The sequence below is a fragment of the Pteropus alecto genome, unplaced genomic scaffold (assembly GCF_000325575.1).
Source record: "Pteropus alecto unplaced genomic scaffold, ASM32557v1 scaffold43, whole genome shotgun sequence".
NCBI lineage: Eukaryota > Metazoa > Chordata > Mammalia > Chiroptera > Pteropodidae > Pteropus > Pteropus alecto.
The window spans coordinates 2,447,573-2,469,096 of NW_006435764.1; the positions used below are offsets into that span (position 1 = coordinate 2,447,573).

Below are 21,524 nucleotides of genomic sequence, written 5' to 3' on the forward strand. Positions count from 1 at the left end.
GGGCTGCCATGTCCGGAGTCAGTGCCTTCGCTGCGTCTGGGGCAGGTGGACGGAGCTAACGGCCGCAGTCTGAGGAAACGGTTGTGGTCCGCCGGGGGAGGCTCCTGGCAGGTGCACCACCACTGTCCCCACCCCCTTAAGGCCATAGCGAGCCAGACCGTGTTTCTCAGGAGGGGGGCGGTGTGCGGGGGGCACAGGTCAGCCGCAGCATCCTGGACGTCTACGCTGAGATTCCGCTGGCAGTGTGTGCCAGAGGCTCCAGGCGGCAGAGCGGCCAGCACTGCAGCCGGGACCTTGCTGGGGTCACCGTGCTCTGACTGTGGCCCGCACAGAGTGGCCGCCCACAGAGAGGCATACTGAGACCCGGCCCGCCTTAGCTCCAGATGCCGGAAGGGCCACAAAGTGTCATGCTGTGCGGGGGCGGCAGCCCGTCCTCCCCCTTGGCGGGGAGGTTCGGGTGTGTTTCAGACCACCGAGCCCCCAGAAGCACTGCCAGATTGGCAGGCGCCTGCGTTTTGTGGGGTTTGTCCCTGAGAGCGAGAGGCTCAATGTAGCCCTGAGGCCAGGACCTGCGGTGACAGTTGGTGGCACACAGTTCCTAAGACTCGATGTTATGACCACGTCAAGTCCTCAGCACAGGACAGATCGCAAGCACCCACTTAGCGATCATTCTGGGTGATGCTTTGGGGTCACGCTGTGACCAAGCCAGGCCCCCTTGGTGACTCCAGGTGTTAGGCCTGCCTCTAAGTCCTCATCTGGGGCATGGAAGCTGGCCCGCGTGGCCATGCTGAGCGGGGACAATGAGGAGGGAGGCCAGCTTTGCGAAACGAGGGGGAAAAGGCCGCCGTAATGTGAAGTCCCCTGGCGTCCCCTGCCAGCCTCAGGTCACACTGTTCCACCACTCTGAATGGAAATGATGGCTCCTGGGAGCTCCCTCAAGCCCCTGACTCCTGCCCACCTGGAGAGCTTTGCCACCGACGCAGGAGGCTCGCCCTCACGGGATGGGCAGCTGGCTGAGGGGGATGCTGGAACGGACAGAGACGGGCTGCTAAGAGGAAAGGCCAGCCGGCAGGCCCACCTCAGCCGAGAAGAGCCTCAGGGGTGTGGGGTGCGAGGGCCCCTCCCTGGGAGAGCAGAGCCAGCACCGAAGGCACACGCCGTCCTCGTCACATTCTCCCCATGCTGCTGTGGAGCTGCCGGTCTCAAAGCCCCTGCCCGGCCTCGGCCCCAGGCACCCCGACCCGTGCTCTTCCAGGGAGAACTGCTCCACAAATGTTTATCGAGTGTCGCCGTTGGGCAGGGCTGGGATCTGCGTGTGTGACATGGTGACACACACGTGAGGCTGGCGCCTCAGTGCTCAGCACAGGACACGCCCTCCATGTGTGCACCCAGCTACACACGAGCCCAGATGAGCACAGAAACTCGCCCGGTGCACTGGCACCTGCCACCCTACTGGGCGGGGCCGGTGAGCGGGGAAGAAAGCCCCACCCCTCTGCCCGGGCCAGGGTGGGGTCACCGGCTTGCTGGCCCAAGGGAGCCCTGTGCTTAAAACCTGTTGGCGCCTCCTGGGAGCACCTGTGAAAGGGGGTGTGGCGTGAAGCTGCAGGCGGGCCAGGGGGAGCCCCAAGGAAGGCAGCCCGCCCACTGCCACATGTTGCCAGGAGCAACCATGGCTGCTGGGTGGGACCGGAGAGACTGGCCAGCTCCAGTGGCTTCTCCCACAGCAGTCTCAGGGGTGATGCCGCCCTCTGGGCTCAAGCCGGAGGCCACTTTGGAGGCGGGGACGGTGCCCTGTTCTCTCCTTGCGCCCCTCCGTGACTGTGGTAGCCGAGGGAGTAAGCACGCTGGTTGACGACAAGGGAGGCCGAGGGCATCCGTGGAAGCGTGTAGTGTGGGCCGGTGGCCGCCGGCCTGTCCGAAGCTGGGCAGGGCGAGGGGGCTGTCAGAGGCCGCGTCTGCAGGGACCTGTGTTCCTGGGCGGGGCGTGAGATGGCACAGTCTCACTAGCAGGTTGAGGCTGAATAAGCCGGGGCCGGGGATGAGCTAACAATAATTGTGACCCACGCTCCTGCTGTGTCCACACGTCTCCCAGGGACGCACGAGAAACCGCTCACGTGGCTGCCGAGCCCGACGGCCGCGGCCGGAATCTGCCCCTGTGGCAGCTTTCGAATGGTGCTGTGTGCGCCTTTTCCATAATAAACGGGCTTTTAGAGATTCGCTGAGAGACGTCAGTAAGACAGCGGTGACGCCGGCATGGGGACCAGCTTGTCCCAGAGCCCTTAGCCGCATACGAGCTGCCTATAAGAGGCATCACGGCCGCACGGTTTGGACGCCTGAGGCCCGGGAAGTCGGGTCCTAGGCTGCGGCAGGAAAGCAAGCGGTGACGGACGGCCTCGTGGGACCCCACAGGCCGCAAACCCGCAGCACCAGCTTCCTCTGGGGCCGGAGATAACCCAGGGTCCGGCCTGGGCTGACTGAAAACCTGGATAGGCGTGAGAGCCCGTCCCCCAGTCATGGGAGGGCACCCCAAGGTACGCCGAGAAAACTGGGGAAGGGCACGCATGGCTGCTCAACCAGTGAGGGCCAGGGCCGTGGGCAGGAGGCGGGGGGCATCTCTGTGCCGCGTGGAGCTGTGGCCAGGTGCGTTGAGTGGAAAAGGCAAGGGTGTGATCAGCGTGCCGGAGCCCACGCAAGGAAGAGGGAAGCTACACACACTCACCCTCATGTGGGCGAGCACACGTGGGCGAGCACTCACACACTCAGACACACGCGCATGCACAGGCGCACACACGTACAAATGCACTCACACATTCAAACACACACAGGCACGCACACTTCAACTCACTCATACAGATGCCCTCGCACACACTCGCATACACAGGTGCACACACGTACACGCATTTACACGCACGCATAGGTCTTTGCTCATTTTTTCTTCTTTTTAATAGGATGATAATCCACCTACAAATTTTAATTAATTATTGCCTTGGCGGTAGGGTATAGTAAAAAGTAGGCTTTTCTGAATACAAATTGTTTTGTAGATTAGATTTTGCAATTGGGTAACTTTTTCACATTATTGCAAAGCGCAATTAAATCATCATGTTTTCAACTCTCTAAAAGTCAAAAACAAAATAATTTAAGTGAACGTATCCACAAATTACATGAGCGGCATGAACAGAGAAATTATTCCAAACGAGAATTTGTGCATCGCTTCGAACCAAAAGAACTCTTCGGCTCTCTCCAGCGATTTACCCTTAGCGATAATGCTCGTGTTAGTAATGATAGATGAGTGACTGACAGATGACGGACGAGTAAATAGCATGAGCAAACAAGCCGTTGCCTTAACGTCAGTCATTAGGAACCCAGATTTTTAGCAAAGAGAGAGAGACAGATACAAAACAGAGAAGAAGAGCTCTGTTATTCTGCATCTCAGCCGAAACTGTCAGTATGAACTCACGGAGAGCCCAGGACAGCTTGTCTCACCAGCAAGCGGGAAAGGTATCGACGACATAGCCACGTGAGGGACGCCACCGAGCAAACGAGGACAATGGGGCACGACCCTGGAGAGCTGCCCAGAGCATCTGGGGGTGCCAGAAAGTCAAGAAGTGGCGACGGAACAGATGGGCGGGGCTTGGGACACGGCAGCCCCCATTGGCCAAAACTGGAACAGTTTGACAGAATAAATAACATGATATTATTGGGTTGCGATCCAAAGCATGTGATAAAGGTCCATGAGTCCTACTGATATAAATAAACGGCTGAGTAAATGAACGAGGGGGAGACAGAGACCCCCCCGCGGAGTCCCTAAAATTCATGTGGCTGCTCTGCCCTCGGAGACGGGGGCCGTACCTGCCCCCCAGGTGTGCGCCTGTGCCTGGCGCCTGCCTTCCAGGTAGGACGGTGAAGAAAGGAGGAGGATGAGGACCTGGGACCTGGGCGGGGGAGCCGGACGAGCTCAGCCAGGTGAGCGGGGCCAGCGTGCCAGGGAGACGCCGCGCTGGGAGCGTGCGCCCTGCCGCGGTGACGTGAGGGACACCCCACCCCCGGGGCCTCCTCCCAAGCCCATCGGGGGTCCCGACTGAGGGAGAGCCCACAAAAAACCAGGCGGCGCTCACGACGGCCAAGGCCATCAGAAACGAAGGCCATGTGAGGAGCCGTCACGGCCAGGGGGAGACACGACGGGGTCCTGGGACAGGCGAGGGCGTCAGGTGACAGTTATGGAAATCCGAATAAATCATGAACCTTGAATAATAACATGTTGATGGCGGTTCATTAATTGTGACAGATGTGCCATCTGAATGGAAGATGTACGTAGAAGGGGACACTGGGGGTGCGTGTATGGAATTTTTTGTGCTAATCCGTAAATCTAAAACTTTCCTAAAATAAAATGGTCGTTTACAGAGAATAACGGTCGCAGTGAATTCAGGCATCTCAAAATGGCTTTTCGCACATGCCTGAGTGCCTCGTGACACTTTTTAAAGAACGGGTCACTTGTGAGGGAAGTCATTCATCCGAAAATGTAAATAAAAGGAAAGACGTGGGCGTCTCCCTCACCCTCCTGCAGACGCCACCTCCGGGCGGCCGGGGCGTCGAGAAGGGAAAGTTTCTCTTTAAAACTGATCCCAACAACAAATGGCGGAGGAGCGATGGCAGCAGGCTGTCACCACTCCGCAGCCCCCAAGAGGCAGAGGACCTGGGCGATGGCCCTGGGGGGCTGCCGGAGACACCAGGTGACAAGCAAACGTGGCACGGATCAGGTCGACAGTGCCCGGTCCCACCTATAAACCCAAACACCACACAAAGACACGAGCAGACGTGCGGGGCCCTGATGTGGTGTGCACAGCGTCACCTGTGACGTTCGCCGGCATCGAACCTGAGCGTGGTCCAGCTTCCAACCACCAGTCGATCGGGCGCGGAGGACGGGGCCACACAGCGAACACCGGGGACAGGGGTGCCGCGTCTCCAGCAAATGCATCGCGAGGGGATAAAGGAGGGTCCGGGAGGCACAAGCCAACCAGAAGGACCAGGGGTTGTCCGGGCCGTGAGTCCAGTCACTGGCTGGGCACCTGGGGACAGTTAGGAGACAGCGGGGAGGTCTCAGCCACCGCGAGTGTCTGACGGCACAAGGAAGCGGTCGCCTTTTAGGAAGTAGGCGTGATCGTGGTTACGTGTTTAGTATGAGGCTTGTCTTTTGATAAAAGTACGCCGAATGCTTTCGCGCATGGTAATAAGAAGCTGGAGTTTGCTTCATGAGAATCTGGGGGCGCGGGGGGCTCACGGAGGCCGGAAGACCCTTTTGAGTTAATCATCGGTGGTGCCGACCGACCAGACTGCAGTGGCCCCGTAGAAAAGTCTCTCTGCTTTTGTATATGTGTGGGACATTTTTCCATAATAATAAAAAAAAAAATTATAGACATTAGCTTTTTAAATTAATGGACTTTATTTTTGAGCTGTTTTAATTTACTGAAAAAATAGAACAGAAAGTACAGGGGGTCCCCGAACAATCCCTCACCCCCTCCACCCACCCGTTTTCCCGTTTCGGTTTGTTTTTTGACATCTCGTATCACTGTATCACTGTGCTACGTTTGTCACAGATGACAAACCAATACGGATACGTTGTTCTTATGAGCTAAGCCCACGGCTTACATGAAGCCTCACTCTGGGTGTCGCATGTTCTGAGTCTGGACAGATGTGTAATGACACAGACCCACCATTACAGTATCAGACAGAATAATGATTTCGCTGCCCTAAAAATCCTCCGTGCTCCACCGTTCATCCCTCCCTGCCAACCCCCACAACCCCCCGTCTTTCACGCTCTCCGCCGTTCTGCCTTTTCCAGGATGTCTCGGAGTTGGCGTCGTACGGTGTGTGGCCTTTCCAGACTGGCTTCTCTCACTGAGTGAGCTGCAGGGAGGGCTCTTCCCTGTCTCTGTGGCTTGATAGCTCGTTTCTTTTTCTTCGCTGAATAGTATTTCCTTGTCTGGATGGACCGGTTTGTTCAGCCATTCGCCTATCAAAAAACCTCCTGGTCATGCCCAAGTATCGTCAATCGTGAATAAAGCTGCCGCGAACATCCGCATGCAGGTTTTTGTCTGCACATGGGTTTTCAGCTTATTTGGGATTCATCATGTGGTGAATCTGTTTAGCTTTTTAAGAAACTGCCAGGCCGTCTCCCAAACTGAGTCATTTTGCGTTGCCACCAGCTGCACATGGGATTTCCTGTGGCTCCACGTCCTCGCCAGCGTTTGATGATGTCAGCGTCCTGGGTCGTGGCCATTCTAATACCGTGTAGTGAGGTCTCGCTGTGCTTTTAGTTTGCAACTCCCGGATGACTTACGGTGTGCAGCATCTTTTCATGTGCTGATTTGCCATCTGTAAATCTTCTTTGATGAGGTATCATGGCACATATTTTGCCCATTTTTTTAACTGGGTTCTTTGTTTTTTTATTGTTGAGTCGTAAACATTTTTAATGTATTTCGAATGCGTTTATCCGTTACGTGCTTCGCAAAGATTTTCCCCCCGGGTCGTGGCTTGTCCTCGCATTCTCTGGTCTGTGTATTCTGCAGAGCAGGGTTTAATTTTAATGAAGTCTGCGTATCGATTTCTTCTTTTACGGATTGCGCTTTTGGCGTCGTATCTCAGAAGTCATTGCCAAACTCAAGGTCACCTAGGTTTTCTCTTCCATTGTCTTCTAGGAGTTTTACAGTTTCACATTTTACACTTAGGTCTCTGATCCATTTGGGGTTAATTTTTGTAAAAGGTGTAAGGTCTATACAGATTTTTTTTTTACATGTGGGTGTCCCATTTTTCCAGCACCGTTTGTTGAAAAGGCTATCTTTTCTCCGCTCAACTGCCTTTGCTCCTTTGTTAAGACCCGTCGACTCTATTTGTGCGGGTCTATTTCTGGTCTCTCTGTTCTGTTCCGATGATCTGTTTGTCCATTCTTTCTTCGACACTCGATTACCGTAGCTTTCTAGTAAGTCTCGAAGTTAGATAATGTCAGACATCTGACTTTGTTCTTCTCCTTCAATATCATGTTGGCTATTTTTGGCCTCTTGCCACTCCATATAAAATTTAGGATCGTTTTGTAAAGTATTCACAAAATAACTGGCTGAGATAGAACTCAGCTTGTTCAGGGCCACTCTTCAAATTTCTTTTCTTTCTTTTTATTTTTTACACCTACAGCACCTGGTCTTCCTAGGTGGTCTCCCATCCACGTACTAACCAGGCCCGACCCTGCTTAGCTTCCGAGATCAGATGAGATCAGGCACGTTCAGGGTGGTGTGGCCGTAGACTCGGGGCCACTCTTAAATATGAGGGGCCTGCCGAGGAACACAAGGCATTGATGAAAAAGTTAATATGAAAGACAGAGCCCAAAACAAATGTATCGTGGGGAAAAGGGGGAGGGAACAGATCATGCAGGGAAAACGAGACTGTGAAAAGTATTAATATGCTCAGTGAGACAAAAGAGATCCCAGTCCTTGAAGTATCAACAACAACGTTTTTTCTTTTTAAATAACAGAAAACAAAATAAGAGCGCTTGCATTTAAAAATGTTTTAGCAGATGTGAAGATTTCGATAGAGAGATGGGAAGGTAAACTTGAAAAGAACCTCCCAGACAGAGAAAGATGTGGAAATTTGAAGAGGAAGGATAATTAAGTCAGGGGACCGGACCGGAAGGTCCACCATGTGCCAAATAAGGACACCTCGAGGCCAAAACGAGACAAAGGAAGGGTTCAAGACGCGATGGAAGGAAACTCTCTAGGACCAAAGGACATGAGTTCCCTGATGGAAAAGAATTCATGAGTACCCAGTATAAGAGATGAAAACAGAGTCACACGCACGCACATCCATAAATTTCAGAAAATCTGGCGTGCAGGGTCCTCCAGGGGGACGGCGGGCAGCGGGGAAGGGATGAAGGCTGCATACAAACCGTCGAGACACGAATGATAGCGGATCGCTCACTGTCGACTCCGGAATCTAAAACAAATGAAGCACAACCTTGAAATCGTTGAAGGAAAACTATTTCCAACCTGGCACTTTATGGCTTGGTGAACGTTGAACACGCACTCGGAGAGCACGCACGTTCCGTAATCGTCGGGTGTAGTGTTCCGTAAATATCAATTAGTTCAAGGTATTTGCTTAGATCATCTGCGTATTGATTTTTTTTCTTTTCGTCTGGCTACCCTATCGATTTGAGCAAGGGGCGTTGAAACCTCCTGCCATGTTTGCACAGCTGCCTATTTCTCTCTACTTCTGTCAGAGTCTGCTTTTATATGTTGAGGCTCTGTTATCAGGCGCATACGTGTTTGTGACTGTTGTGTCCTCCTTTTGAATTACTGCTTATATAATAATGACATGCCCCTCTTCGTTTCTGGTAATGCCTTTTTCCTTCAGTCTTTCTGTAAATAAGGGCTTTATCGAGATGTAACTCACGCACCGTCACCTTCGGCTCGTTAAATCGCACGGTGCAGAGGATTTCAGCGCATGCTCAGCGTCGCCGCTGCCAGCACAGTGTGATTTGCTAACCTCGTGCCCATCTCCATCATGCCCCGTCCCTCCGACCCCCACATCTGTGCTATTGTGAACACCACCCCTGCGAGCTTCCGTGTCCGGGGATTTCTGTGAACAAACGTTTTCACTTCTCTTGAGAATATACCTAGGAGTGGAGTTTCTGGGTCACATCATACCCGTGCTTCACATTGCGAGGAACTGCCAAACTGTTTTTCACAATGGCTGAAGTTAATTTTGTCTGGTATTAATACAATCACTCCACCCATGGGATGTCTTTTTTTTCCCCGTTAATTTACTTTCAACTTTGTGTGTGTCTGTATTTAAAATATACAGACAACCTATGTCGGTCTTTATTTTTTAATCCATTTTTATAGTATCTGCTCTTTAACTCGAGTTTCATCCCATTGACACGTAATATTACGATCGAAGCGGGTCCGTATGGGTCTACCGGGTCATTTGTTTTTTTGTTTGTCCTCTCTGTTCTCCCCTTTTCTGCTTTATTTTAGATGATCTATTTTTAGAACTCCATTTTAACGCATCGGCTTTGAGCTGTACTCTTCTGCATTCTTCTTAGTGGTGGCTCTGGGATTATTGTGCACATCCTTAACTGCACAGTCTACTTAGAATTCGTACTGCACACGTCACGTGAACTATAAAACCTCGGCATCTAGGTGTGTCCGCCTCGCTCCCACCTTCCTGCGAGTATCACAGGTGCTACACCTACTCACGCTACAAACCCCACAAAACGATGTTACTTGATCTCAAATAGCTGTATCTATTTTTTAACGAGAGAGAAAAGAACCGTATATGTTTTACCTAGGTGTTCACCGTTTCCAGTACCCTTCGCGCCTTCCGAAGACCCAGGGTCCCTCCCCTCCACCTTGAGGACCCTCCTTTCTCGTTTCTCGCGGTGCAGGTCCGCTGACAACCAACTCTCTCGGTTTTCACATCTCTACAGATGTCTATTTCGCTTTCGTGCTTTAAAGACATTTCCGCTGGATGTAGAATTTTAGGTTGTTATTTTCCTCACGGTTTTAAGGTATTATTCCACACTCTTCCGGTCTCTATAGCTTCTGATGTGAAGTCCATGGTCATTCGGATATTTTTTCTGACCCATTTTTCTCTGTCTATTCTGAGACTCTAATAATTATTCTCCCCTCATGGGACTCTAATCATCCTTATGCTGGACCTCTTGGCATGGCCCACTCACTGTCCCTAAGTCTCTGTTCCCTTTTGAAAATCTTTTTCTCTTTCATGTTGGGTAAGTTCTACTGATGTATCTTCAAGCTCCTCTTTGCTTTCATATCCATTCTGCTTTTAAGCCCATCCAGTGCGTTTCTTTGATTTTAGATGTTGTACTTTTCATTCTAAACGTCCCAGCTCTTTTTTATAGTTTTAATTGTTTTGCTGAGATTGTCTATCTTCTATGCACTAGGAGTATACTTTCCTTTACCTGAGTATTTTAGGATACCTGCTTCAAAGACCTTGTCTGAGAATTGCGTCATCTAAGTCACCTCTGGGTTTTCTCGAGTTTGTACTACATCCTGAATACTGTGAATGTTATGCCGTGGCCACGCTGGATTCTGTTACGTTGCCTGGATGAGTGTTGATGTTTTTGCTTAAGCTGATAATTACCTTGGTTAGACTCAAATTGCAAACTGTCTGGCCTGCAGGAGCAGCAGCTCAAATTTCAGTTCAGGCATTTCAGCCTTATCTGCAAGCCGTTTCGAGTCAGCCCTGTGCATGCGTAGTTGAGGCATCCACTAGCGATTCGGGGGGACGTTTACACAAGGAACATGAAGTTATTCTTCCACGGCTCTCTATTCTGGGGCTCTCCCCTCACTTTGGCAGCTGTGGCCACCTTTGGCTCTGCCTTCGGATTTCTCAAGCCAGAAAGGCTGTTTTCTATCAGAGTTTCAGGTGACCTACCCCACTCTCTGTCCACGGCCCGAATCTCCTAATTTTCCACTCCCATCCAAAATCTGCCTGACTTTGCTCGTCCTCTGGAGCTCTCAGGGAACTGTGTCTGTTTAGGTTTAGGGGTAGGAGGTTGTATTTTGTCCAGACTTGATTGTTGTCACCTGCAGAAGTCACTCCTATGAGCTCACTTTACTGTCCAACCTCAAATTTTATACCCAACCAAACTACCATTTAAGTATGTAGATAAAGCCATTTTCAAATAGGGAATGTCCCCTTCCCCCAAAACAACTTATGTCCCAAACTTCTTTAATAGGAAAGTACTGGAGAATGTCCTCTACCAATAATGAGGCTTTGCACCAAATAAATACATACGTGGAGTCTAGGATTTAGGCGATCCAACACGAGAAAGAATCGGAGGGGATCCCGGGGGTGACATTAATGGGAACACAGGTGCACAGATCCCCGAACCACATTTTTCAGAGCAGAGACGTCTTCAGGAGTGATTTTAGCAAGAAGACAAACAACAAAATACCCGAAGTGTTTGAAGATTTTGAAAAGAGATTTACATAATTAAGAAGTGTTTGGGTTTGAATTACTGTTAAGTATGTAGAAAATTAAACTAATAAACAAACGCCAGAGAATTATTCCACTCCAGGGAAAAGAAAGTGTATCTGGGAAAGAGACAAAGTAATCATAGTAGGCCGTACCGTTTAGCTGTGAGTAGATACCGCACGGTCGTGGTGTAAGGCCCGGGTGTCGCTCCGGTTAAAATCACGATCTAACTGTAACCAGAGGATGGAAACACGGGCTGGAGTGGGATGAGAAAGGCCACGTCGGTGGTCCTCAGCGGAGGGCGACTTTGGACCCCCCCGAGGACGCGAGGTGCAGTGTCCTGAAGCACTCTGCATTGTCACATTCGGGGTGAGAGGGGTGCCGCTCTAGTGGGTAGAGGCCAGGGATGCTACTAAACACCCACAACTAAGAGTTCATTGGTCCAGACTTGGGATAGTGCCACTGTCGAGATGCCCCGAGCTAGAGCATCCTTTCCCATGGCGATGTGTCAGCAGATACCATCTAAAATTTACACATCACGTAGCCACAGTACATGTGTGTTTAGAGATGCGGTGGCAGATACAGACAGAATGGGCCGAAGGCTTTGGAAGTGACGAGCGGGGCCAGGTGGCGGGCGCTGTCGGCTTTGTAACAAGCTCTGTCTCTTCAAACCGCGTGCGCGTACGAGTTTGATGTTTTGAATAACAATTTAGGCAGAAGAGGAGAATTAGTTGGAAAGGTACAAAAGCGTGCAGAGGACGGGCTGTCTCCGCATTCTTCACGAAGCTTCCTGGACTGTGGTGGGGGCCAGACGCGTGCTCCTCTGCCAGCACGTGGCCTGTGGTCCCCCGCCCCGTGTGTGTGTACGGACGGTGCATGGACAGGCACAGTACCCTTCCTTCCAGCCAGCTGGGCCTGTGACTCGTGAGCCGTTTCTCTCTACTGCTAGGCCGTGATCCCAGGAGCCCCGGGACTTGGCTGACCTTCTATAAATGCGGCGGGTGATCAAGGCACACAGCTCTTCCTGGTGGCAGCGCGCCAGAATTGCAGGGCCAGGTTTTTTGAGGGACACCGGAACCCCGCGAACGTTTAAGATGCCAACCTAGGCAGCCGAAGAAACAGCAAGCCTTTCATCTAATCAGCCTGAGAGTCCCATCACCACACGAGCAATTTCGAGCATCTGTTTTAAGGACGGTAGCTGGTCCCAAAGTCCCACTGCAGGCTAAACTGAATTTTTAGTTTTAAGGCTGCGAAATTCAGAGCACAGTCTGCTCTTCGCTGCTACGTCCCCACCACACTAGTCGCCACGCGTTCCCATCCCGCCCAGGCCGGCCCCGGTCCTGTCTTGTCAAGGTTGCTTGGTGCTGCCTCGTGCCTTTGCCTGCTCTTCCCGAGGGAGGCTATTTATAGGCAGCGCGCCACACGCCAGTTGGCACCTCTGTGCCCTCGCTGTCGGCGTGCTCACCTGCACAGCAGCAGCTGATCCCCGAAAGCCCACGCGGCCTGCGGCTCTGACCTTGGCACGCTTCTTGCTTTTGGGGAAAGACTCCATCCAGAGCTTATCTACTTTGCAAAGCAGGATGAGAATTTAAGACGGAACTGGCTGAGGGAGGGTGGCGGGGGAGAAGCGTGCGAGGGCCCACGGCCGAGTGGGCTCTGTGATGGGACCGCCACCCACCGTGCAGGCCGGAGAAGCCGGTCCTCTGTCAGGAAATGCGCGCCACGCTCGTCCTCATGGGGAAGGGGGGGCAGTGGGAGTGTGGCTGCCGCCCCTTTGTGCCCAGAAGAGGGGGATCCTCCGGGACTCACTAGACGTGATGCTGCCCAGGCAGATGCTGCCCAGCGGGTGGAGGAAGGCTGGGATGTGTACCCTGCCTGGCACCCTGTCCTGGGGGACATCCCATCTTGTGGGGCACCCCATCTTACAGAGGAGCTCCCTCCGCCCAGGGACAGAGAACAGAGGAGGAGGGAGGCAAGATCTGAGCCCAGGGGCAGAAAAGGGGGCGCCCGGAAAGACAGCGTTTTCTTAGGGAGCTCAGCGAGCCACAGACCAGTGACCAGCGAGGCCCCACTGAAAGGGGGCAGTTCTGATGAGACCTCTGTGGCGTGGGGCATGGCAGGGGGTCTGCACAAACACGGCCGTGGGCGGGGCCCTGCTATCATTTTCCTGTGGCATTACCTCTCCCGGCCCCCAAGTCCCGCCCGTAACACCCCAGAAGCCCCCTGCCTGGCACTGGCACTGGCACTGGGTATGCCGCAGCAGCGTCTGGGGCTGTGGCCTCACTGGCGGGAACTGCGTCTGCCATCTTTGCCAGTCTGGGTGACCGTGGCCCTGGGGTCTGCTCCTTCAGTCCCCTTAACTAAAACCAATCATTCCTGAGTCACCTGCTCGCCAAGACAGCTCCGCCTCACCTGCCTCAAACCAGAGACAAGATACGGAACTGCAGAGGCTGGAGGATAGCGGGCTGGTCCCCAAGTCCCCAGGAAGGGCCTGTGGTAGGCTCCTGGCAAGTGCGCAGAGCCACATTTTGGCCCTTGAGGTTCCAGCTTTAAGTAGCGGCCACCTCTCTCTCCCGCAAAGTCGGCGGGGTTTGAGCCGACAGCAGAGGGGACAAGTTGTTCAAGAAAGGAGCGGGCGAGGTGCTGACCGCCCCAAGGCTGTGGGGCCAGAGTGAGGGCCCCGCAGGACCGGGGAGGGGTGGCCTCCCAGAGGGAGGGGCTGCCCGCTCCCACAAGGCAAGGGCATCGTAGCAAAGCGCCGCGGACCATGCGGCTTACACGGCAGATGCTCATCCTAGGGGCCAGAAGTCCTAGGTCAAGCACAGGGTGGGCCTCTGAGGCCGTGTGGGAGCAGCTGGTCCAGGACTCCCTCCGGCTCCTGGCGGGGCTGGCGCCCTCTGCCGCTTCTTGGCTTTTAGAGGCGTCACCCCTCTCTGCCGGCGTGTTCACCCGGAGTCCTCCCTGTGCGTGTCTGTGTCCCAGTTCCCCTCTCGGTAAGGACACAGTCACCTAGGATCAAGGCCCACCCGAGGGACCTCATCTTAACTGGAGTATCTGCAATGACCCCGTTTTCAAACACCATCGAGTGTTGGAGTGCTGGGGTTAGGATGTCAACGTATGAATTGGGGGTTCACAACTCAGCCTCTAACAGGTGTGTCTGGGGACGTGAAGAGTCGCACCCAGGGCAGAGAGGTGGCAGGCCCAGCCGACTGCGGACTTGGTCCTAGTGACCGAGCCCTGAGTGTGGTGGGGGTGATGGGGCGTTGGGGCATCGAGGTCTGGGGGCGGAGGGTCAGGATGGACCCTCTGCACACAGCTGAGCAAGGGGAGCCAGGTCATCGGGCACCATTGGGGTTTGAGATCGGGACCTGGTGACTTGGGTGGGTGGCTCTGCTCTCTGCCCAAGGTCGGGGCCGGGCACAGGCTGTGCCACACAGCCAAGTTCTCTGCCAGAGTGGCCTCCTGTCCGTGGTCAGTTCGAGGGGCTCCTGCAGTGTGCTCCCAGCGTCTGCGCAGACAGATCTCACTAGGGGATACAAGGGAAGATGTCACCCAAGAACTCAGACCCCCAGCTCAGCGACAGCCCCGCCAAGCCCGCCCACTGAGCCTCTCTGTCATCAGGTTTTCCAAGACAGAGCACGTTTCAGGGGCAGCCAGCACTGTTCCTCAGAGCTCTCCCCATCAGGCCCTGCCACTGGTGGGGTGCTGCCCCGGGGCTGGGGTTGAGACATCGCTTCCTGTGCCCAATGCCGTCAGTGCAGTCATCAGGAGCTAGGGGGGACGTGGGCTTCTCAGAAAAGGTGGACCTGGTCCCCTAAGACATGGAGGAGCCAGGCAGGGGACAGGGAGACTGCGTGGGGCCAGACCTCGGACGAGGGGGTCAGGCCTCACAGCAGCCAGGAAGCAGGAGCTGCATCACCTCATTGCATGGACCAGGCAGCCGGAGCACAGACAGGGTGCGTGGGCCACTCCGGGTCGCCCAGCAAGTGGGTGGTGTCATCGTGGGAGCTGGGGCCCTCCCCCGGCGCCCCTCTGCCTCCACAGCGCCACGCCCCCAGGCGCAGAAGGCCCTGCTGCCTGAGAATCTGCCATTAGCAACTCATGCCTTTGGAGACCTCTTCCCCAAACCCGGTTGCTGAGGTGTCTGACACCTCAGAAGGGACTCTTCTGCCACCATGTCTAGCCCCTCCCCAGGCATGGTCCCCAGTGTGGCCAAGACCAGCCCTGGTGGGGGTCGCGGGAGAACAAGGGCCAACTACCGGGAACAAAGACGCAGAAGATTCCAGAGCCCCAGGGTTCCAGGGAGTCAGGCCCGAGGCCTGAGGGTCAGCGGCTGCAGGACGCTGGATCAAGGTCAGAGTCCAGGTCCCCAGGGCACCTTCCTGCCCAGCGGCCTTGTAGCTGAGTCCCCTCAGCCCCTAGCAGCTCAGCCAGAATGCTGGGTGACAGGGTTAAGGTGACCCTGGCTGTCTCTGTTCACGCCCCACCCAATGCCTGCACTTGGGACCCGTCGTGAGCAGGGCAGCTGGTCCCCACCCATCGACCGCACAGTCAGGTCCTCACCTTGTCCCCATGGCCTCCCACGGGGCTGACCTGGAAGGTTCTCGGGTGTTGGCGTCTCGCCACTCCTGGCCTGCACTCCCATGCCGCGAGGCGCCCCACGCTCGTGGCTGCTCAGGAGGGGTCTTGCCCCTGCATACCTCGTCCCCCGTCCCCCGGGGATGCCATCAGCGGTTCCAGACTTGATCTGGTCTCCTGCCTCCCTCGCAGCCCGTTGCCCGTGGTCCCCACACGGTCTGTCCTCTGCAGCGGCTGAGCGTGTTTTACTGAGTCCCCGCTGGGCGCTGGGTCTCCGCCTGGAAGAGCCGTCAGAGATGAGCGGGCCGCTCACCTGTGCGCTGTCGCCGGTGGGGGGCGGGCCCCCCGTGCTTCGCCCTGGCGTCAGTCACATAGACGTGCGGCGTGTGGAATTTACCAAGCCTTGTGACACTTGTGTGCGGCTGCGCTGGACCTCACAGGTTTTGACGGAACGCACACAGGAAGCGGCGCAGCCAGATGGGGCTGGCGGTGGCCGAGTGGGGCCGCCACTGCCTCTGACTGCTTCCTGTGACCGGGCAGCTCCTTCCTTCGAAGCTGGTGCCCAGAGTGGTCACAACACCATCCCAGCGCCCAGACCGGGAGCTGGGGGACGGTGGGGGCCCTGGCCCCCTGAAGAGGTTCGGTCCAGTGAGTGCGACAGGTGGGGTCCAAACACCGTGAGCAAGCCAGGTGGAGCGCGGCGAGCTCTCTCCCCGCTGTCCCACCGAGGGTCTGTGGCCACCGCTCTGACTGTGGACAGGGGGCGGTGGACCAGCAGGTCTGTGGCTGGACTGAGTTTCAGGAGCTGCAAGGGGACCAAGGCGTTGAGATTCGAGGCCCGGCCCCGCCCCACTCATGGATGTCACCGTGCATCCGTTTCTGCTTCTGTGCCCCGCGTATCCACCCCGGTGGGGACATGGAGGTGAAAGCGAGGGACTGGGGCTCAACAGACGCCAAGCACACCCGATACTGCAGTGGGCGCAGTGAGGACAGCCTGGGGTGTCCCTGGAGGGCTGGAGCAGTGGCCCCCGAGGAGCAGGGCGCGGGAGGGGACCCATCACTCTTGGTGGCCACACTCCATACCTTCTCGGGCCTCCAGGGCGGGGAGGAGGGTGGAGCCTGGGAAGGAAATGAGCCAGTCAGTGTGACAGCTTCTCAAGTATGTGAGAAGCAAGTAAAGGTCAGGTTTCTCGCAGCTGTGGATATGGAAAGCTGGCCCGGGGGGACTGTGCAGCACTGGCCACCAGGGAAATGGCTCCTGGGTCTGCCCGGTGAGCACCGAGGATGCCCGCTGGGGTGACAGGAGCCCGCAGGGCACAGGAACGGCCCCAGGCCCCCAGCTCCCCGGCCACCTAACTGCGGCGACAACGCCGGCCCCAGCGGTTTCCTTCCGGCCTCCCCGAGAGCATCGCTCCTCAAACCCACAGGGCCCCGCGAGGTCTCACGGCCGTGCCCCTTCCCCCCGCAGGTCAACAATGAGAACGTCGTGAAGGTCGGCCACCGGCAGGTGGTGAACATGATCCGCCAGGGAGGGAACCACCTCGTCCTCAAGGTGGTGACGGTGACCAGGAATCTCGACCCCGACGACACCGCCAGGAAGAAAGGTGCCTGCCCCATGCCGCCCGCCACCTACCCCTCCGCCACGAGCCCTGCCCCTGGGAGGGGTGGGGCAGGGCGGGCTTGGGCGCCTCATGTGTGTCCCCCACTCCTCCCACTGGGATCCGGGCCCCTGGGAGCAGGACAAAGAGCTGGAAGGGAGGTTATGGGCTGACTGGGGCCTGCAAACGGTGCAGTGGTGGCCTCAGACAAGGGCTGTGCTCAGCAGACAGGGGTGGGGCGCTCGCCCGGACCCGACTGTCCATCGGTCACTGTGATGGGTCCCGCCAGCATGCAGCCTGTGCCCGTGAAAGGGGTGCCGTCCACTGGTCCCAGTGTCCAGAGAGCTTGCTGGCCCCACCGTGACTGGATCCTGCCCTCCTTCCTGAGAGAGGCCACAGTGGGGGGCTGGGAACAGGCCAGAGGTACCCCCGGCTCCCCTTGGCTGGGGAGAGGCTGGAGGAACACGTTGCTCCTTCCAGCCTCCCAGCATTTCCCCTAAGCAAGGGCGTGTCCCCTCCCCCTAGCCCACCTAGAGCCCTCAGCCTGGGCTTGGGACACAGAGCAGGGGCACAGCCAGGGAGGGCTGCCTGGAGGAGGGGGCCCTGCACTGTGGACGGGGAGCCTGTGGCCTGAGGGTTTCGGGAGAGGGGTGAGGAGAGATGCTGAGGGGCTCTCAGGCTTCTCTCAAAAGGGGGCTGGGAAAGGGGCATCGGCAATGTGTGAGGCCTGTGTCCTTGCTGTGACAGGGGTGGGGACAAGGAAGAATCGCACCCCGCTGGGGCCCCCCTCAGCCGCCCGGGGCTGCACAGGCTGCTGGACCGTCAGTCCCTCTTAGTCGCCGGCAGGCACAGCACGGAGCTGGCCGAGCCTCCTGGCCGTATGCTTCCGCTGCACCCCTCAGAGCCTGGCGTGGCTAGGCTGAGTGCAGAGGGGCTGGGGTCCCCCGGGAGGGCCTGTCGCGGTCCACCCGAGCCCCCTGCTTGGTCCCAACCCATCGCAGCCCAGGTGAAGCCAGCAGACGTCCCCAGCCCAAGGACTGCCGCAGGCCAGCAGGCGACCATGGCCAGCCTGCCCACCCTGGCGGACGGCCCCGCCTGTCGTCGGCCTCGCAGGAGGAAAGCCGCAGGCTCAGGCCACCGCCTCTGGCGCGGGAAGGTGGGTTGGGGCGGCGGCCTCGCGGCGGGGCCAGCCTCACGCCTGGTCTCTCCTGTCGGCCCCTGCAGCGCCCCCACCCCCCAAGCGGGCTCCGACCACGGCCCTCACGCTGCGCTCCAAGTCCATGACCTCGGAGCTGGAGGAGCTCGGTAAGAGTCGCCTGCCCGGCCCAGCCCCGCGCCTCCCGCGCCTCCCGCCCTGCGTGCATGGCCCGGCCCCTGCCCCTCGCCGGCTCCTCCGTCCCGCCCGCCCGCTCCGCTGCGGTGACTAGTTTTGCCTCTTCCTCTCCCTCTTCGTCTAACATTGTTTTGTTTTGAATTTTTGGGCCGCTCGCTAGTGGATAAAGGTAAGCTGCCCCACGGTATCCCCCAGACAGCTCCCCCTGCTGGCGAGGGCCACCTCTTAAAGCCACCTCTGCCCTGGGGGTTGGCGGGCCTGGTGGGCGCTCACCAGGTTTAGGGAGCTCCTGGCGCCTTCTCCAAAGGTCTGCAAGGGGCGAGGAGGCCCCGGCCCTCAGACCCCGTCACAGGCGGGCACGGCCGTGCAGAGCACCACGGCCCTGGGCCCCGCAGCCCGTGGTGACCATCTCTAAGAGGGGTGGCCCTGGAGCTGGCGGCGTGAGCCTCTGGGACGCTGGCCGAACGTCGTGTTGAGAAGTGGCCACAGAGCCCGGGGATACCTTTGGAGGGAGAGTGACTGAGCCACGCGGGGTGGGGGTGGGCGGACACGCCGGCTCCGCTGACAGCATGCGGGGGGCAGGTGAACAGGGCACGTGGCTCAGACGCCAGCCCTGAACCCGAAGCCTGCGTGGCCCAGCCGGTCCGGGGTGTTCCCCTGGCTGTCACCCCCACCGGGTCCCAGGCTTCACCCCCAGAACCTTTGGCCATCCTCCCCACCCTTCTTTCCTGCGGCTCCTCTGAGCCAGTCTCATGCACTCTGTCCACGGTGGGCGGACCGTCCTCCTGGCCCAGGCCACCTCCCTGTGAGTGCCCCTCGCGGTCGCCATGTCCTGGGGCTGGACTCTAGCAGCCGGCGCCCAGGCCCAGTTCTTCGGGAGAGAGCACCTGCTGTGGCGCTGCCCCCGCCCAAACCCGCAGCCCCCCGCGGGCCCTCCCCCACCCGCCTAACCACATTACGTCTGGCCAACGAGACTGGAAAACCCCACTGTCCCCTGCCCCTGGTGTGGCCCCTGAAGGGACGATGGTGAGAATCACTGCATGTCTTCTAAAATGAGGAGTTCGTGCCCCTCGCTCCCCGAAGGGCCTGTGGCAGGGCCCCTTCCCCCCAAGGGACCAGCAAGCAGCCTACCTTCAAAGGGGGACTCTCGTGGGGTCGGTTCAGACAGATGGGCACTGCTCCGTTCTCTGAGCCCTTGGCCCCTCTCACCCCACGCGGGCCCTTCTGGCTCACGCATGCCCTGGCGGAGCCCACTGTCCACGTAGAGCGCTGGGAGGGGCTGGGCGAGTGGGCAGGAAAGCCCAGGAATGGGGTTACCAGCCAGACCTGTTGCAAGGTCGGCCCTGGTGTCCAGGTCCCCAGAAAGCCGCAGATGGCACATCCTGCCCCCCAGACGCCCCGCCTGCCCGCATCTGGGCCGCATGCGCGGAGGGTCGGGTCAGGTCCGGGGGTCCAGCCCCCAGGCCCCGGCAGGCACTGCCGTCTGGGACTCACGCTCCCCTTTCTGTTTGCAAGCCTCCGTCCGGAAGAAGAAGGGTAAGGGGAGAGCCCGAGTCTGTGTACAGCCCCCGCCCGCACGCCCTGCGGGGGACACCCTCTGTGGCCGTCGGCGTGGCGTCCCCCTGTGCCGTGACCCCGTGCTGTGTCCCCCGCGCGGGGCCCGCTCCAGGACACGGCCCCGTGCAGTCTGTCGCGTCTGCTTCACGTTTCCCGTCTGTGTCCCCCAGCGTGTCCCGCATCTCACCTGAGACGTGTCCTCATCTCGTGACTGTGAAGCCCGCGGGACCCTCAGCTGTCACAGCTAGGTCTTCCCTACGGGCAGCCGCCGTGGCTGCCGGTCAGGGTGCAGGCAAGCAGAGGCCCTGGCGCATGGAGGGAGGGCTGGCCCCCTGGCCGTGGGCAAGGCAACCCCATAGGACTCCCCAGGAGGCCGGCTCTGCCCCCGCAAGAAAAACTGTCCTTGAACCGTAAGGCCACAGCTGCCCTGCCCCGCTGGGGGCTGGCACGGGTGGGAGGCCTGGCCGTCGCTGTGCTGTGAGCAGCCAAGACACAGCCCCACGTGTGCCCTGAAAGACACAGGCCCCTCCTTCAGCAACGCCACATTTTGGGGTGTTTCCCACCTGACGGCTGGAGACAACCACCCCAACAATTAAGAAAAACACTATCGGGTCAAAACTGCTTTTCTGGGGGTGGTGGAGGGACCCTATCCCATGACCCTGGGTGCACACACAGCGTCCAAAATGCCGAAACCAGGGCAAGTGGGCCTTGAACCCAGTGAGGGGGCATCGGGAAGTGGGGTCCCCGAGCGCCGAGGTGGGAGCGCCCCCTTTCTCCCCACAACTGCCCGTGGGTGCAGGCCAGCCTAGCAGCCTTTTCTCTGCACGGTCTCGGGCCTCCGAAGCCCCAGGGGCTGCCCCGGAAACCCCCGGAGGGTTTTCTGGGATCAGTCACCGTGTCGGCCCAGGGCACAGAATGCTCCCTGGGATCTGACTTCCCTTTAGACTCCCCTCAGCCTAAGGCCGACCCCCAGCTGATGGGATCAGCCCCTCCGTCCACCACCATCCTGACAAAGGCACCCCACGTGGGCCCCCGGGAACCCGTCCCTGGAGCAGAGCTGCCCAGAAAGCCCGCTGCCAGCGAGGGCCTGGCGGGGGGGCCTGTGGCCACATCCACTGCGCCCCTCCCTCAGGGCTCCTCCAGCCGCCAGACACCCCAAACTGTGACAGAGGATAAGGAGAGCGGCCGTGGTCCCCAGGGCCACCAGAATCCACAGAGGACAGGCAGGGTCCTGAGTGGAGGCCGCCGGCTTCTGAACATCAGAAAACTGGATGCGGAGTCGGCGCCAAATGCCCCCGCCCCACACTGCCTGACCCCAGCCGGAACCGGAGGCGGCGCATGGGCCAGAAAACCTCGAAGGGCCCAGCAGCTGTGGCCGACCCAGCTCCTGTGGGGCGTGTGCCGGGGCCCAGGGACCATGGCACGCGGTGCGGGGCTCCCGCGTCCCCCAGCACGCAGTAGGTGTGCCGGGA

General features: G+C 57.9%; 1 protein-coding gene and 1 non-coding gene across 2 annotated transcripts in view; one reads left to right on the top strand and one right to left on the bottom strand.

The window, feature by feature from the left end:
• The window catches only part of SHANK2 (SH3 and multiple ankyrin repeat domains 2), a 408,406-nt gene that overhangs the window by 364,183 nt on the left and 22,699 nt on the right, over positions 1-21,524 (top strand). The window contains exons 20-21 of the mRNA XM_025046286.1: positions 17,033-17,168; positions 18,387-18,467. Of these exons, the coding sequence (XP_024902054.1) occupies positions 17,033-17,168; positions 18,387-18,467 (217 nt within the window). The remainder of the gene's footprint in view (positions 1-17,032; positions 17,169-18,386; positions 18,468-21,524) is intronic.
• Positions 7,177-7,295, bottom strand: LOC112479243. The gene has a single exon (XR_003046133.1). It is a non-coding gene; the product is annotated as a 5S ribosomal RNA (ribosomal RNA).